The 15703-nt window shown below is 34.1% G+C and overlaps 1 protein-coding gene across 8 annotated transcripts in view; it reads left to right on the plus strand.

The window, feature by feature from the left end:
- The window catches only part of kcc (solute carrier family 12 member kcc), a 97799-nt gene extending 82301 nt beyond the window's left edge, over positions 1-15498 (plus strand). For 4 of the 8 annotated variants that reach the window (XM_011070999.2, XM_087414774.1, XM_087414773.1 and 1 more), the window contains 11 exons: positions 1250-1510; positions 3259-3444; positions 4518-4753; positions 4925-5106; positions 5249-5410; positions 5867-7305; positions 7455-7562; positions 7703-7756; positions 8397-8737; positions 8807-8946; positions 9434-15498. In XM_011070999.2, the coding sequence (XP_011069301.1) occupies positions 1250-1510; positions 3259-3444; positions 4518-4753; positions 4925-5106; positions 5249-5410; positions 5867-7305; positions 7455-7562; positions 7703-7756; positions 8397-8737; positions 8807-8946; positions 9434-9525 (3201 nt within the window). In that variant the 3' untranslated portion in view covers positions 9526-15498. Of the gene's footprint in view, positions 1-1249; positions 1511-3258; positions 3445-4517; positions 4754-4924; positions 5107-5248; positions 5411-5866; positions 7306-7454; positions 7563-7616; positions 7757-8396; positions 8738-8806; positions 8947-9433 lie in introns of those variants that run through there. The other 4 variants (XR_015547809.1, XM_011071000.2, XM_011071002.2 and 1 more) reach the window with 4 other exon arrangements.
- The last annotated feature ends 205 nt before the right edge of the window (positions 15499-15703 follow it).

A 15703-nucleotide genomic window follows, 5' to 3' on the forward strand; every position in this document is an offset into this window, starting at 1 on the left:
TTATAGCTGAATAAAAGTAGCAAAGTCCATACGTGATCGTACAGAAGTAGAAAAAGTCTATACGTGATCAGACGGCTGCAATTTGTAAATGTCAAGTTTGCCCTTAAATTTTGGATAAAATATTCGAGTTGTCGAATCCAACGGAACATAAATCGTAAAGTCGCATTATGGTTTACGTTAGAAAAGTTCTCCTTTATTGAAACACCGCCAGAATATTTACTATCTGGAAAAATACAAAAAATCTGAAATTTTTTAAAGATTTTTTATTATTAAAAATCACACACACAAAAATCTTTATGGAATTTTGTTGGGATTTTTGTGAGGAAATTTATGAAATTTTACTCTGAAATTTTGTTCTGAAAACTTTTTTTCTGAAAACAACTTTTTTTTGATCATTTTTTCTTGATAATAAAAAATGTTGACAATAGGTTAGCTATAAATGGCACACACATTCGCGTATATTCACGTATATTCTCACGTATATCTCGCGAATTTTTATTATAAAAAAATCAGAATGACAATAGAAGATAATACTCAATAGAAAAGAAAAGCTGATATTATATTATATTGTAGTAAGTCTTTCCTATACTATTCTATATACGGAGAGAATTTTTTCTTAGAATTTATCCTGAAAATAGTCGTGGCACAACATTGTATTTCCAAGAATTTTAATATAAATCTTTCTCATTCATTAATAAAATTACAATAAAGTATAAAATAAATTTGATTAATTTTACTAAAGTGCATGATAAAAATCTTTAAAATATTATATTATATCACAACTATCATATTTTCGGAGTAAATTTAAAAAAAAAATTCTCTCCGTGTAGGTTTTACAACTTCAATTGTAGAAAACGATAGATATAAATTGATATTCATAGTTGATTAGCATATTAAGACATTATTTAAGACGGTGTTAAAGTAAGAACAGACTATCATCCATTAGACTCGTAGACTTCTAATCTTTTATTAATTTAATATATAATATTTTGTTTGTGTTACTTACACTCTAATTTATTTCAAAGTGCATTAAAAAATTGTTTAATCTTATCTGAAATTTTGAACAAAAGTATTTGGAAAATTCGGGAATTCTCAAGGAATTTTTTTGCAAGATTTCATTTAAACATCCTGATTGCATTCACGAGAATACTACAAGAGGAGAAATACTTCAGATAAAAAAACGATATTTCTGAATTCTGTAATTACGTGCAATCGAGGGATAAACAAAAATCAAAATAAATTCTTGTAGGAGGAGATGGAGGACCGGCCGCGGATCTCGACATTGCTCAACAGCTTGGCGAACTACAGCAACACCATCCCTGCCGCGACTGACCCGGATAAACCGGCCCCGGCTGCGGGAGGCGGAGCACGAATGGGTACTCTCATAGGTGTTTACTTGCCGTGTATCCAGAACATCTTTGGTGTGATCCTCTTTATCCGTCTGACATGGGTAGTCGGTACGGCCGGCGCTATTCAGGGCTTTTGCATCGTGCTCTGTTGCTGTTGCGTTGTGAGTATTCATTTAGAGAGTATAACTGCATGAGAAATAGACTATCAAGATTGAAAAAACTTATGATTATACAATGCCTAAAAAAAATGGTTATTAATATGAGCCAAATAAAATTGGAAAAATAAAAGTTATATTTATTCCCAAAATAGGAAACTAAAAAATTTATAAAAGTGAAAGATTTAGAACAATTGAAACTTGCACCTACAAAATCATTTCTTAGAGTCTCATTTTTACTCATTTCTGTTTAGAAATAAATGAATAGCTTATTTGCAAAAGTAGCTATCTTCACTTTACATGTTTTTTGGCGAAAGCTTGTATAATTTTTCACTTCAACTATCAATAAAATCTTTCTTTGAAATTTAAAAAAAATTATTATTTTAATTAACAAAATATGTATGAAATATCATGAAAAACATCATTTCTTAAAATATAATGCATTTGACTGTTTTTGTAACTGAAGAAAGGATTTAGCTAATTTTGAAACTGAACGATTAATGCAAAAACAATTAAATTTTTAATTAGAGTAAGTTACTGAATTAAATTTAGAATTTTTGTGATCTCAAAGCATTTTTATTATCCTATTAATAACAAAAGTTACATACTACATTAAAAAAAGATATTTACAAATTTATTTATGAGATATAATATTTATTTCATTGAAATAAATCTTTATTTAAATACGGCGAAATAAAGTTTTATTTCTAACAAATAAACCATTTATTTTATTTTTTTATAATTAATGAGATATATTTCACAGAAATGCATATTTCTCCATCACTATCAAATGTTTTTATAACCAATAAATATCGAAAAAAACGTCACTTGTAACATTTGCTTGCGAATATTGTAACTTTTTTTTCACAGTGCATATTATAAATCACATTTAGTTATTTATTTAAAAAATACCAATATATTGTTTCCTCTTTTATATTTACAACAAATATTTAAAAATATTGAACATAAAGAAAATATTGATAAAACAAATTTTTTAAAAAATAATAAAAAAAATTAGTAAATCTAATAGATTAGTCATAGTATCAAAATAGGGATTAACTTTTTTTTTGCAACTTTATCTACTTCTCTCTCTTGATTTTATATAAATGTAATTGTTTTTATATACCCAGATAGCCAAATATCTGCAATTTTCTAACAAACTGTCAGCAAGTTCGAGCAGAAAATGACGGCAGTCTGCCATCAACTGCGTTGATTCGCATTAGGCTTGTGTTCTGTTAACATCGCCTGTCGACATAATGTGAAGGCAAATTGTTGGCAGAAAATGAACAGATCCTGCCGATATTATTATTCTGTTGTCATTTTATTGACATAGTGTGTAGCAGATATTTAAAAAAAATCTGCTTTCTATAGACTTGGCTGGATAATTTTAAATGTTCAATTTATGGCCAAGATACTAAGAAGTCCAAGGATTTCAATATCTCATTTTTTTTTATTTTTGAATATAACAGCATTTGCATTTCAGCTACTCAAATATAGTTTTCATTTTTCCAACCTTATTTGGCTCTTTATTGGCCATTTTCTTTCTTTATTTAAATCTAGAAAAGAAGAGAGAAGAAACAATAAAGAGGACTAAGTATCACTGGCAGATTTTCTAATTAATCTGAAAAATCGATTTTCTTTGATCAAGATATCGAGGTATTAGTACTTGAGAATCTAGTAAGACCGAAAACGGATAGTTTCTCGCGAATTGAAATTCTTTGGGAAATGCAAACAGCTATTCTTCGTGTGCGTAGACGATGCTGACGGCGATCAGTATGAGTGCCATTGCTACTAATGGTGTTGTGCCGGCCGGTGGTTCCTATTTCATGATCTCGAGGAGCTTAGGCCCAGAATTCGGCGGCGCGGTGGGTATGTTGTTTTATACTGGTACCACCTTGGCCGCCGCGATGTACATCATCGGTGCCGTCGAGATCGTCCTCGTGAGTATCGACTAGTTAACGAAGTTACATTAATAAGGCTTCCCGCTAATCAGTTGATCGCGATAATTGACTTATACTTCGAAATAGGAGTGAAAGTATCGCGGAGTTTCATAGTCGTTACTTTAAGATTAATTGAGGATTATCAATTATCACGTTTTGATTAATTATACTTGCAAAGTATATCTGATATGTAAAAGATACGTTGTAAATTGTACGTGAAGTATTACGACAGATTTTTGCACGATTCCGTAAAGCTTGCGCCAGACTATGCGCGATTCAAGATAGTTTGAAATTTGAAAGTGGTTATTCATGAGATATGCAAATAATAAGTATAGTTGGAAAATTTAACACATGTGTCCCAAGTGGTCGACTTTTGTGTTTATTTAATATAAGATGAATATATTAGGAATATATTAGGAAATAATTATATAAATATTATGTAAAAAAATAACAAAGAAATATTTTTTACACAGTTGAAAAGTTTATCTTAAATTTAATATTTTATATGACTTAAATAATCCGAAATTTTTGTGTTAATTTAACACAAGATGAACATATCAGGAAGTAACATAAATATTAACACAAAAAAGGAACAAATTGTGGAAGTAAATTTCTTCACATTTATAATAACATAATTTATTTATTTATCTTAAGATTTGCACATATTAAAATACATTATTTTTATGTTAATTATTCATTTCATAAATTGTATTATTTTAATATTAAGAAATGTCAAGAAATGACAACATGTTAACACAAATATTCAATCAATTTAACACAAATATTCAAATAACATAATTATTGTGTTAAATTAACACTTGAATATATTAAAAATTCAATAAAAAATTTTAACAAGGATCGATTTTGATATAAATACAAAGTATTTTTTACTGTATAATGGACACGTTTATCGTTTATCATTCGCGTCAATTCGCCAGCAGGGTGATTCTTTTCAAAGTAAGCAAATCACCACGAATTGCGTATAGTTAACTGTAGTCTGACATAAAACTTAATATGGTTTAACGAAACCAAAAGAAACGTACTTTTCTTGACTTTATGAAATTTTCGCTCAGACTTACATGGCGCCGTCACTCAGCATATTTGGCGACTTCACGAAAGACGCCAGCATTATGTACAACAACTTCCGTGTGTACGGCTCCGCCTTACTGATGGTAATGGGCACTATTGTCTTCGTGGGCGTGAAGTTCGTTAACAAGTTCGCCACCGTCGCACTGGCCTGCGTCATTTTATCCATCTTCGCTGTTTACGTGGGACTCTTCGTAAACTTTAACGGCAACGAGTCTCTAAAGTATTAAACTAATTTACGACACTAATTTTCACATTATGTAGTCATTACTGTCGGAATATCGTTGCGATTATAATGCTGCAATGATAAGTGATTATAATTATCGTCTATTAAAAAATAGACAAAAACTGAAGGACGAGCACTTTAAAGAAGAGACTTTGTCTCTTGTTTTAGATTATGCCTGCTCGGCAGAAGGCTATTAAAGGACATCAACGTTTTAACAGATTGCAATAAAAATTTCAACGGTGTTTTGCACAATATTTACTGCAATGGCACGAAATGCGATTCGTATTATCTCGAGAACAATCTTACCATCGCCAACGGTATCCGCGGCTTGGCGAGCGGCGTGTTCCTAGGTGAGAGATTGTAATTAAATTATATCATTGAAAAGAAATAATGTCAATTAACGTAACAATAATAAAATTTATATAAAATATACTATAAAACAAAAATACATTCATAAAATATCAAATACACTCTCTATTTTTTGCTATACAGAGAACATATGGGACAGTTTCCAAGAGCAGGGTCAATTAATCGCTCACGGATATAATCCGAAGGACATCGATGTCCTATCAGGATCTAGCTATAACCAGATCCAGGTCGATCTCACCACAACTTTTACTATTCTCATCGGCATATTTTTCCCTTCCGTGACGGGTAAGCAAATTAACAGCAGCGTTATGTTCATGTCGTCTTTATGATAAGTTCTAATTAAACCTCCGGAGCTAAAATCTGTAATGCAGTTACAGACACAGTCACTGACGCTGGGTTTGTAAGACTTATTTAATTTAATTTATGCTAATGAAAAGACACTAATTAATTTCAAGGAACTGAAATAATATAACTCGTATAAGAAAGAATGAATATTAAATATAATAATTAAAAGAATAATCCAAATTTGCATATAACATAAAGAAGATTGAGTTATATGACATTTTTTTTTTATAAAGAGATTTTATAATTGAATGAATTCAATTATATATTATTATAATTCAATAGACTTATCGTTAGCTATGGAGAATTAAGTAATTCAATAAGAAATTTTTAATTAATTTATTTAAGCAATATTTTAATTAAAATCTTTATTTTAATATTAACAACATTAATACTCAGGTATTATGGCGGGCTCTAACCGATCCGGTGATCTAGCTGACGCTCAGAAATCCATTCCAATCGGAACGATCTGCGCGATCTTGACGACCTCCACCGTCTATCTGTCCAGCGTCCTCCTTTTTGCCGGGACTGTTGACAATCTGCTGCTACGTGACAAGTTCGGTCAGAGTATCGGCGGTAAACTGGTGGTGGCAAATATGGCGTGGCCGAATCAGTGGGTAATCCTGATCGGTTCGTTTCTGTCCACCTTGGGTGCCGGTCTGCAATCTTTGACAGGAGCACCGCGATTACTACAGGCAATCGCCAAAGATGGCATCATTCCTTTCCTGAAGCCATTCGCTGCCAGTTCCAGTCGAGGCGAACCTACTCGTGCTTTGATACTCACTGTGGGAATTTGCCAGTGCGGTATCTTACTTGGCAATGTGGATTACTTGGCACCATTGTTATCCATGTTCTTCCTCATGTGCTACGGCTTTGTCAATCTTGCTTGTGCGCTGCAGACCCTGCTGCGTACGCCAAATTGGCGGCCACGCTTCAAATATTATCATTGGAGCCTGTCGTTCCTTGGCCTGTCGCTTTGCATCGCTATCATGTTCATGACTAGCTGGTACTACGCATTGCTAGCGATGGGTATGGCCAGCTGTATCTACAAGTATATCGAATATCGCGGTGCCGAGAAGGAATGGGGTGACGGTATTCGCGGTCTGGCATTATCCGCTGCCAGATACTCGCTGCTCAGGCTCGAAGAGGGTCCACCACATACGAAGAATTGGCGTCCACAGATCCTGATCCTCGCCAAACTTACCGATGACTTGGTACCTAAATATCGCAAGCTTTTCGCATTCGCTAGTCAGCTTAAAGCTGGCAAGGGTCTCACCATTAGCGTCAGCTGTATCGCCGGTGACTATACACAGAACTCGGGTGAAGCACTAGCGGCCAAGCAGAGTCTGAAGAAAACTGCGGCGGAAGAAAGAGTGAAGGGCTTCGTCGATGTTCTCGTTGCGAAAAATGTTGTCGAAGGGCTGAGCTCATTAATACAAAACACTGGGCTTGGCGGACTAAAACCGAATACGGTGATATTGGGTTGGCCTTATGGTTGGCGACAGTCGGAAGAGGATAGAACCTGGCGAGTCTTTCTGCAGACCGTAAGGAGCGTTGCAGCCGCGAAGATGGCATTGCTAGTGCCCAAAGGCATAAACTTTTTCCCGGACTCTAGCGAGAAGATAATCGGCAACATTGACGTCTGGTGGATCGTGCATGATGGTGGCCTATTAATGCTACTGCCGTTCTTACTAAAACAACATCGTACCTGGAAGAACTGTAAGATGAGGATTTTTACGGTCGCGCAAATGGAAGACAATTCAATACAGATGAAGAAGGATTTAAAGAAGTTCTTGTACGACCTGAGAATCGAGGCGGAAGTCGAGATTGTCGAAATGGTAATCTCATTATACAGTAATCTTAATATAAGAAAAGATTAAATTCCTTAGGAAATTTTATTTTTTGAAAATGGATTAAAAATATTTAATAATAAAAATATCGCGATTACTTCGGTAAATTCATATTCCGCGTCTTGATCTGTTTGCAGACGAACACCGACATCTCCGCGTACACATACGAGCGCACTTTGATTATGGAGCAAAGAAATCAGATGTTACGTGAGTTGCAACTGAACAAGAAGCAGTCACTAGGAGTGGTAAGTGTTGAATTCTGGATAAAGGGGGAAAATTTATTATACTAATATGTACAGGCATATAATGTTAAGTAACAACAAATGGTGACGGTGATACTGATCGGTGTGTGTGTCTGTTTGTTACGTGCTCCTCACGGATAAAGGTGCAGGGATTGGTGGACTTCAACGAGGTACCCGCCGAGGAAAAATTACCTCTGGTTTGTCAGATTACCCCCGGAGTTCCATGTATGCCTCTTTCCCATCATTGCTCTCCATTGCACCGATAATTTTATTGTGAATTCCTCCTTCATAATATCATAACATTCTCATTCCTATTCCCATTTAATATCAAAGTGGAAGAAACGATCGCGGATCGCAAGTTAATATTTTACAAGTGTAATGAATTAAATACTTTTTTTTTAAATTATAAAATTTTAAATTAAAAACATTATATATTATAGATTATAGAAAGTTTGCAAAAAGTTGATTTCTAAAATGAAATAGTAGACACAGTGTGAAAGTAAGTGAAAGTAAGTACTTGAAACTTTTGCTTTGCAAATTTAAACTTTTGATTTTCGAAATTCAATACCAATCTTGGAGATAATTCTTGGAGACACTTCTTAGATATTATATTATTTTATTTAGCGATTACAAGATTGTTTCTTCCTATCCATCACGATCTCAGGAACTCCCCGCGTTTCTCAGTTTCAGCTTAATTGGCACGATTGCTTATATAGATATAGTATTGATTTTATGGCCATAGTGCTTTGACGCTAGATTAGTCACCTCTCAACTGACTGTCTCCTACCACAGGATAAAGTACTTTCTTATTCGCTCAATCGCATTACCATGATACAGGTACAGGCGATTGTAGATCACCATCACAACGTGGATGCCAAAGTGCCAACGAAAGTGAGATTCCAAGAGCCGGGTAACCAGAGTACAAATATAACCGACGATACAAAGCTGATGCAGGAAACCGAATTAAATAACAAGGAAGACGATGCCGAGGAGGCAAATGATAAAGACGAAGCTAAAGAGAATAACGAAGAGACAAAGCTGATTGGCGGCTCGCCCAAAGCGGAGAATAAAGAGAATATGGAGAAGGAAGCGAAGGAGGCGGAGGCAAAAGAGACAGAAAACGACGCGGAGGAAAACAAAAACCAAAGTCCGGAGATTAAGAAACCCACGATTACACCGTGAGTATCGTGATTATTTTTTCTTGACTTCAGCAACGATTTGTTTTTTAACAAATAATTCTGTAACAGCGACGAGGGTGACGTGAGACGTATGCATACTTCGTTGAAGCTGAACGAAGTAATCCGTAAAATGAGCAGCGAGGCTCAACTGGTTATCCTGAATCTTCCCGGACCGCCGCGAGACACGAGAATGGAGCGTGAATCTAATTGTATCCTTTTCATTAAAAATATGCATAGTTTCAAAAAATTATCATTTTGTTATAAAGAAAAAACTTTTTTAAGAATTGTAGCTAATTTTTGAATATATTTTAGTGTGCTGAATTCATTGTCCATAATTGGCTATCACGTCACAATTTCAAAAAAAATAATGTTAAAGAAGCTAAAAATGATGATTATGGTTTTCATGATGTAGTACAACAAAATTTTTCTATATTTCGTTAATATCACACGAAAGTATTAATTTTTAGCTTAAAAATGCATTTTGTTTCATTTCGATATGATTTTTTGTTTTCATTATGAATTATAATAAAAACAACTAAAATTGTTAAAAGAATTTTTATCACAAGCCTGTGTTATTAGCTATAGTCTAATAAGTAAGAGATAAATTCCAGAGTAAAAAAACTTATAGTTAATTTATAGAAAAATATAATAAAAAATAGAAAAGACCATTAAACTTCCTTTACTGCTTAAAATCAGACATGGAATTCCTCGAGGTGCTCACCGAAGGCTTAGAGAGGGTACTTATGGTGCGGGGTAGCGGACGGGAGGTGATTACCATCTACTCGTGAACTAAACCGACGGGAATTGATGCCGTTGCCTTGCGGAAGCAGAGCTCTAGTTTACTTCTCAGTGACCTAAACGACACTACCTTAAGGAACATACTACTCTTGTGCCATTGTCTGCGGCAGTCACTCTTGTCTTGCGCCGCACACTCTGAAAGTCGTTAAGGAGAAGAGGATGATGACGATGACGATCGTTCATATCGGATATGGAAAAGGAAGTTTTACTGAAGCTGACTTATTATGTGGACCGCGATGACCATTCGTCATCCGATGATGAAGCCAAATGCGATGATGCCAAAGGATAGGTTTTTCTTCGAATGAATTTTTGAGCGTTGAACGTGCGAGTTTATGTGTCAGGTATGTACGCGTCAGAAGAGGGTCGCATACGGCAGCGAAAGCTGCTCAAATTCGAATTCGACAACCTGTCGAGCTCGGCCGAGCTCGTCGGACAGAGCACATTGTGCATCTCTCAAAAAAATCGCCGGTACAAAAAAAACTGTAGCTCAATGAGACAAGTCCCGAGTAAAACGTCACTTCGATTCAATTTTTCGCAACTACTAAAAACCACGTCTAAAACGAAGAAGAAAATAAAAATAAGAAAATGGCAAAGAAAAAGGGGGGGGGAAAAAAATCAAAATTTGGTCCGAGGCTAAGGTCGAAGCATCTACGAAACCACTGCCAGACTACTTTCTAAATGCTTCGCGTTTAACCAAAGACGCGAGAGGCTCATTTTTCTACATGCATTGTCGTTAATAGGGAAAGAATAAGAGTAGGTACGTATATAATTTTATTGCTTGATATAGGTGAATCTAGAGTAGCCTAGGATAGTGCCGACTTTTATTATGGTTATATAATATATATGTGTATTTGATAATAGAGAACGACGACGAGTATGTCGCGAGTATTATTGCATTTCCTTCGGGGATTGGGACCCCGCTCTTTTTTCCAGTCTCGCGCGGAAATCTTTACGTACATACACACATGCAGGACGTACAGACACATATTCGTACACACATTCGCGCGCGTTTGTATCCTCTTTAAGGCCTACTGGTCCAAGATGCCACTACCACTTAATCGATAACACCAAGTGAAGTTGAATCGTGACACGAGGAGTGCAACCCGAAAGACTCAATGTCAAAAATACGCGGCGATCTTACCGAATCTCATCGAAAAAAAAATATATATATATATAGCGCTAGCGTATGTAAAATAATTCTAATTACATTAAATGTCGTGTGCATGTCACGTTTTGCGCGTAGCCTCGTTTCCGGCTGCGCTTCATTTAGATAGGCCTCTCTAATAATACTTAATTGATTAACGACCGCACGAAATGATCACGTCGGGTAGTCGCCTTTCTCAGTTTCTTCGACGTCATCGACAAATCGACGCATTTTTATTAAATTACGAAATCTTGACGAAATGTAATTTCTATTAAATTATCTAGTGAGAATAAATTAAATTCTTTACTGATGTTAAGAGAGAGGACAGAAAGATTAATCTAATACAAGTCATTCTCATCCCTAAAGCTATTTAAACTAAAGAATTGAGTTTAATTTTTAGATTATTCGATCTGGTGCTAATTGCTTTTTATCATTGACATAAAATTGAATAATTTTATTTGAATCACTTTTATTCTTAAAATGATCTTAAAATGATTTTATTTTAAGTTTCTGATTATCAAAACGATGTAAATTCTATTTAGTGCCGAATGATTCTTTGGACTTTCTTTGACGAAAAAAAATCTCGATGAAGGGACTGAGAAAGAGATAACTCTTTGCGACTAGCGTTCAATGTAATATTTATCGATACTTAATACTACTTAATCAGTGTCCGTGAATAAGTTAAATTGTGCTAAAAATTACGCGAGATTGCGCAGCACGATTTGTCAAATTTCTGCAAAAGTTTTGCAACTAGCGAAACGATTAAGATGATGAAAACAGTCATTTTAACTGTATAAAATGTAACGAAACTATCGAATCTTTTCGATCTGATCTTAAAATGAGTGTTTCAAAATCATGAAATTAATAACTTTCGAAATAATTCGATTTTCTAATTAATTTTTTTATTTTACTAAATATTTAATTACAAATATAAAACACATTCGCTGTTAAAAATTAAAATATTGCAATATACAATAAATGGAATTTCACTTGAATTTTCACTGATTGTGAGGGAAATTTAACACCATTTGGAAAGAAATAGAAGCGTGATAGTTTCGGATGCATTCTTGTATATTGTATATATACATATATATGTACATTCACATTGTTCATTGTAAAGTACATGCACTGTCCTACAATATCTGTAGTTAGCAAAAAAGAAGACGTGAAAACGTTGATTATGATGACCACATGAAAGTGTATTATTAAAAAAACGGGTGTGCGTGAACCGACATCGCTAACCCGCTAGTGACAAGTAGACAAAGAAGAATATTTAAATTATCAGGGGAGAAGAGATTCCTATAATATATCTCAAAATTTTTAATTTAAATTGTTTTATTTTCGTCTTCGTAACTTGAATACAAATACGTAACGTGAATTCAAATTACGTCGAATGCCCTAAAGCGAGAAAAAAGAAGGAAGCGTCGTATCAATGGAGAATATTTCAAGACTTGATCCTTGACTTCACGAAAACGATCATCGAAAGTATAGCGAAATTCTCGTCTTGACGCTAATTTGACGGATATATGCAAGTAATATATATCTTCATACCGATTGCATTACGACGAACGAGTATCTGAAACATAGGGACTTTAAATGTATAGGAAACCATATATGGTATATATACATATACATTATCTTCTCTCCCTATATATATATATATATATGTATATATATGTGTATGTATCTCTCTCGTCCACGATGTTTACGACATGTACTTTATAATTTTATTACGTTACTTATCGATTGCATATATTTTATGTGTACTTATCTTATTCGATAGGTATTGGCACTGTATAGTTTATTCGAGACATGTTGACATTATGAGAAAGTTTATCGCGAATATACTCGAGTCGAACTGTTGCCGGATAAAGCCCTCTACACACGTTGTATATAAATATGTAAGTAAAAGGAAAAAAAACGGAAAAAAGTAAAAACGATCGTGTGTTTATTGTAAAGGATTTAAAGAGGAATATAAAGAAGGAAGGGAAAAAGAGTAGAAGAAAGTAAAGAAGAAAAAGCGAGAGGATCCTTTACACAGATCGAACAGTATTGCAGTGTTCTGCTGCCGCTTTAATATTTTACTATGTCGTATTTACTTTAAATGCACAATGACCACATGGCACACAATGCGTATGTGTAATATATATATAGAATACATATATATTTGGCTGGTAAGAATGAAAATGGTGCGAGGCAAGAATTAGAGAATAATTCCGAATCTGGACGCTACCGCGATCCTCCGCTCTCCTTAGTTTAATAGCGAAATTCGATAGAGTATAAAGACGACTTACACCGCATTCATTCTATTCGGCTGATAGTGCGTGTTATCGGCAGCAAAAGATGCACCCGGCGTCCATGGTTTACGTTCGCTTTGCGGAAACAGAATGATACTTGGAACGTGTTCTCCACCTTTGTTAATACCAAGAGTAACTCTTTATAATTGCATCTCGTAGAAAATAGATCGCAAAAGACTGAATAAGCGAACTGTGACAGAAAACACAGTGAGACACGTATGCGACCCATTGTGAATAGATAAAAAAATATGCGCACAATACTTTGGCTATAAAGGAGTTCCCATTGTTGCAAAATAGAAGATAAGATAGTTATTTCAGATGGCGAGTAAAAGCAACAGTCAAACCGCGAATGTAACTGTTTCGTTTTACTCGTTGATCAATGGAAAATCTAAATGCTGTTGGACATTTGTTCTGTTTCTGCAGTATATTTCGAACCCTTACAGAAATCCAGTTTAACTTTCGACTACAATAACGAGTCACTTGGAATCAAAGCGAAAAATTTTAGACGGTGGTACAATCTGTATAATTGTTATTATGAAGTTCTAAATTGTAAGTAAAAAATTTTGAACCTTCCTCTAAGAAAGGCGGAGATTCACTTGTAATTTATATTTCAATCAGGACGCTTTAAAATTTAGATGTAATTTTTGTAGTTGTAATTATTAATTCTCAATTACTTATTTTGAATTGAGAATTACAATTCTCAATTCAAAATAAGTAATTAATCTTCCAATATTAAATTTCTGTAAGAGAAATACGAAGCGCGAGAATATTCTTCTTTCCAAAGAATATATATTCAAAATTATTCGATGATCAAAGACTCCAAATCAACAGACAATGTTTTTAAAATATATTTTTAATATTTATGTTATACTTATTTATAAAAATATAAATATTAAAAATATATATTTTTAAAATCGTCTGCCGATTGGGTCCAAGATCGATTGCGAGATATTCTCGTCTTTGCAGAGTATATCCCTGAAGTATTCTCAGAGTACTTTTTGAAGAATATCCTCTTCGAGGAATAGTATAAATATTTCCGAGATGCTTTTCTCGGTAAAAGTTCTTTTGAGAAATATTTTCGTGCGCGTCTTTGGACGTGAATCGCGGGCGGCGGAAGTGCACTCTGCTGTTAAGGACTTAATAATCGTAATACCTGGGCTTGGCATTTGTCGGGGTATAGTGCGGCGTTTTGCGGCGCGTCCCATTTAAAATGGGACCGCGCCCTGGATTTAAATCACCTCTAGGCTGTGAGATGCGAGCTAAGCAGCGGACAAACTTGCTCGAAACCTCAATCATATGTGTCAAATCAAGTATAAATCTACTTTTAATGTATATCGTATAACCAATTCAAAAAAAGAAAGGAAAAGAGAAAGAAGGAATCCTTTTATCAAAGCTCCTCTGACAGGAGAATACATACGACTTAATTCTCTCACTCCAAAAGCTGCGACGATTTCTTTCTACCCTTGGGGACTCGAATAAAGAAATATATTTATTGACTCCCACATGGGAAAGAGAAAAGAAAAATGAAATATTGATATATATAGAGAAATAAAGATGTTATTAAATATACATACAGAGCGAATCTGAGGCGAAAAAAGGGAGTCGATGAGAGGGATGTGTCCTCGAATTTGAGGCAATTCTTTCCTTAACATCTTTTCATATTAAGTATTTTGACTTAAGTATCTTATTTAAGTACCTTATTATTTAGATTTGCGTATTAAAACAAGTAAGACTTTATCACGTGCTTTAATATCGAATGTACTTAGTACTCTCGACTTTAAATATCCATGTACGATTGAAGTATTCGTTAAGGAAAATTTCATTCCAAGTTCGTTGACATATACCTATCACAGATCCCGCCTCTTTTGATTCACATTATATATATATATATATATATATATATATATATATATAATAAATATATATGTATACTATATGTATACAAGGTGTCTGCTTGCTCTTGACAATAGATATATTATATGTACTGCAATGAAAATTAAAGAAATGTGTTTGTAGGAGGAACGAGAGGCAACTTTGCCAACAATGATATACAATTTCGGAAGGATCAAATGGATTTACTGCGTATGATATAATTGTATATTACTTAATTAACGTGCGACGAATAAAAACTGATGTACGTCATTCCGTATGAGCTCGACGTATTATTGTATCGCGTGCGCGCTTAGTTTACTTTTAATTAATCACTCAAAATACGGCGTCGCGAAACGCCGCTCGTAACTGTCGTTAGGAGGAAGTAAAGTACGGTTGCGAGACACCCTGTACACACATACGAGATACGAAATAATATATTTGTAGATACAGATTTTAGTCACATCTGGATAGTATATAGAGTCAATACTGTGAAAAACGCCTGTAACTTACCTACCTATACCCTCTAGATAATAGATGATGACACTTGTAATTGATTTTCGAAAGATAAAATATGAATGAACAAATATTGCGAGACAGTCGATTAAAATAAATAAATAAATAAATAAATAAATGATATACCTATGACTAAATGTATCGATTTATATTATCATTTCCTGAATCATGAAGTCTATTTTTTTATTATTATATTCCCTCTAACATCTCGGGAAAGTATTGTATAAACGGACATATTTCGTGTACAATTATATATAATTGTATGTAAAATACGACAATTTTTTATATAATTACATGTGATTATATATATATATATATATATATATATATATATATATATAT

This window comes from Acromyrmex echinatior, chromosome 16, assembly GCF_024713525.1.
Source record: "Acromyrmex echinatior isolate Ae372 chromosome 16, ASM2471352v2, whole genome shotgun sequence".
NCBI lineage: Eukaryota > Metazoa > Arthropoda > Insecta > Hymenoptera > Formicidae > Acromyrmex > Acromyrmex echinatior.